At 45.2% G+C, this 2,258-nt stretch overlaps 1 protein-coding gene across 1 annotated transcript; it reads right to left on the minus strand.

The window, feature by feature from the left end:
* Window positions 1-840: 840 nt before the first annotated feature.
* KD926_006237 (MBL fold metallo-hydrolase) lies at window positions 841-1,722 on the minus strand (the record flags this gene model as incomplete). Its single annotated transcript, XM_053095630.1, has 1 exon — window positions 841-1,722. The coding sequence occupies one exon, from the start codon at window positions 1,720-1,722 to the stop codon at window positions 841-843; it is 882 nt and encodes a 293-aa protein (XP_052949721.1).
* Between the last annotated feature and the right edge of the window lie 536 nt (window positions 1,723-2,258).

The raw sequence follows: 2,258 nt of genomic DNA on the forward strand, positions 1-2,258 counted from the left end.
TTCCACCCGCCTTCATGCCTGAGGCAGACTAGTGCGTCGATGCCAGCTTTTAGCGCGTCGAACCCAACTACTTTCTGCTCTGGATGGCTCGCAGCAGCTAATACTGATACATATGAACCAGACCACCCTGACGACGACTTGCCCGAACAACCAGAGGATGCGAATTCTGGACCGCCTGCCGTTCTACGCCGTCCGCGTGGCAGACCACGAAAAACGCCCTTGCCTGCGGACAGTCAAGCCTACAGCGGGGGGTGATGTGAGGGCCTTGTTGACCCAAGGGTATTGTTTGCTCTGTTTGCACTGTTTACCTTGTTTGTCAACACACACATAATCTGTTCCTACTCAGTCCGCCCACTTTCCCTTCCTTATTTTAGTCTTTTAGCACCAAATGAATCAGTTTTGATCACTTTGATCGGCTTGCACACGAACCTCTTCTCCCCGCCGCTGCCCACTGCTGAAAGTCATTTAGTCTACTTAGGTTTTAACCATTTAATTTATTTCAAAATTTAAGCTTGTCTTTTTCTTTTTTCTTTTTTCTTTTTATCTTTTCTATCTTCCTATCCTCTATTATCCAGAGGGTGCATCTCATCCGTCTTTGGTAACCTTCCTGCGTACTATGAAGGTGGTCAAGCTTGTTAGGTGATAAATCAATCGTGGTAGCACTCTCCATGACACTGCAAGGCCTGGTAAGTGAGGATTATCGAACCATTTATTAGACCTATCACTTCTACTGTAAATGAAAAAGTGAAGCTCATGCCAAAGACGAAGCATGTGCCAAAAAAATAAATAGTATTCTCTTTCCGACAAATTTAATAGTCTTCCACAACTTGTTGATGTCTCTCAGGTGGCTGAGGGAACTTCGCCAGACACATAGGCTCCAGTACAGCCCCATCCCAAGACCATAGGATTAAACCTGTTAGGATACTTTGCAATCATAGCATAATACAATTCAGTTACACTCTGAGGCTTCTCCTCCAATAGATCAATGAAGTCTCGAATGTATTTCTTTGTTGCCTCCAGATGCCATATGCCATCCATTTCATCCGCGTTTCGGTGACCAGGCACCACATAAACTGGATTAAGCGCCTCAACTTTCTCAACCGCTCTGATCCATTCTTCTCGCTTCTCTGGAGTGTTCGCTTCGAAAAGCATCTGGTGAACATCGCCATATACAACGTCTCCACAGACGGCCAACCGCAGGTCTGGAACCCACAGAATTGTTGAGTCAAATGTGTCGGAGTGCCCGCACTCAATTGCCTCGAATGTCCACCGGCCTTCTAGCAAAAATTTATTGTCGTTTGGGAGCGCTTCTGGTAGCTGGTGCTGAGTACAAACTTGATCTCCAGGGAAAAACGCAAGCCATGTCGAGGAGAACGTCGGTTCAGAGATCTGCTGCTCAATATGACGGACAGTTGCTTCAGTTGCCACTGCCTTAGCCTCTGGAAAGTGCTGAAGCAATAAAGGGAGGCCTAGAAAGTGGTCCGCATGGCCATGTGTGATATAGATATAAGAGAGCTTTCGTCCCGGTGCAGTCTTCTCGACCCACTTGATCAAATCCTTGTTCTGATTGATTGTGATCCCAGTATCAACAAGAACAGCTTCATTCTCCGAGTAAATCAAAGTGCAGGTTTCGGGAGACCATGTGGTATTCTGTCGATGCGACACGTGGTCGACACAAGGGGCTGGCGGCACGGTATGAACAGACACTCTTAAACCAGACATGTTTGAAGTAGTCACTCAGCGGAGTGAAATAAAGAATCAAAAAGAATAGACTTGATGGGCCTCAGTATCCGGCAAGAGGGAGGGGCAATTGGATTTTATGCTATAGCTATTTTTTCTATTAGGCCTTCACTCCTCCGATCCAACCTCGGCCTCGGACTGGATTCCTTATCAAGAGAACAATGTACCTGCATAAGCAAGTTAAGGTGGCGCAATTCCTTGGACTCTGGAAAAACCGGATACCCATCAATTTTGATTATCTCAACAATTCTAGTGGCGTAATTCTCGGAACCTTAAGTCGATCACTAATCTTTCCGTCATGCATGTCGACTCAATATGTACGGGTTCCTTGGCAGTACTTTCGTTGATTGGATGAAGTCAAGCCATACATTGTTGTGTCAAGAAATTTGATGAGTTTTCCAAGTATTTTAGAGATGTAGCTCGAACATTTTACTATATTAGTCAAATCAAAGGCGCTTTTCGAAGTTACAGCATACCTGTATATCATATTTACGCTGTGATCTTTTCCATTATACTTG

Source organism: Aspergillus affinis, assembly GCF_023601865.1.
Source record: "Aspergillus affinis strain CMG 70 chromosome Unknown NODE_322_length_2680_cov_92_228967, whole genome shotgun sequence".
Taxonomy (NCBI): Eukaryota; Fungi; Ascomycota; class Eurotiomycetes; order Eurotiales; family Aspergillaceae; genus Aspergillus; species Aspergillus affinis.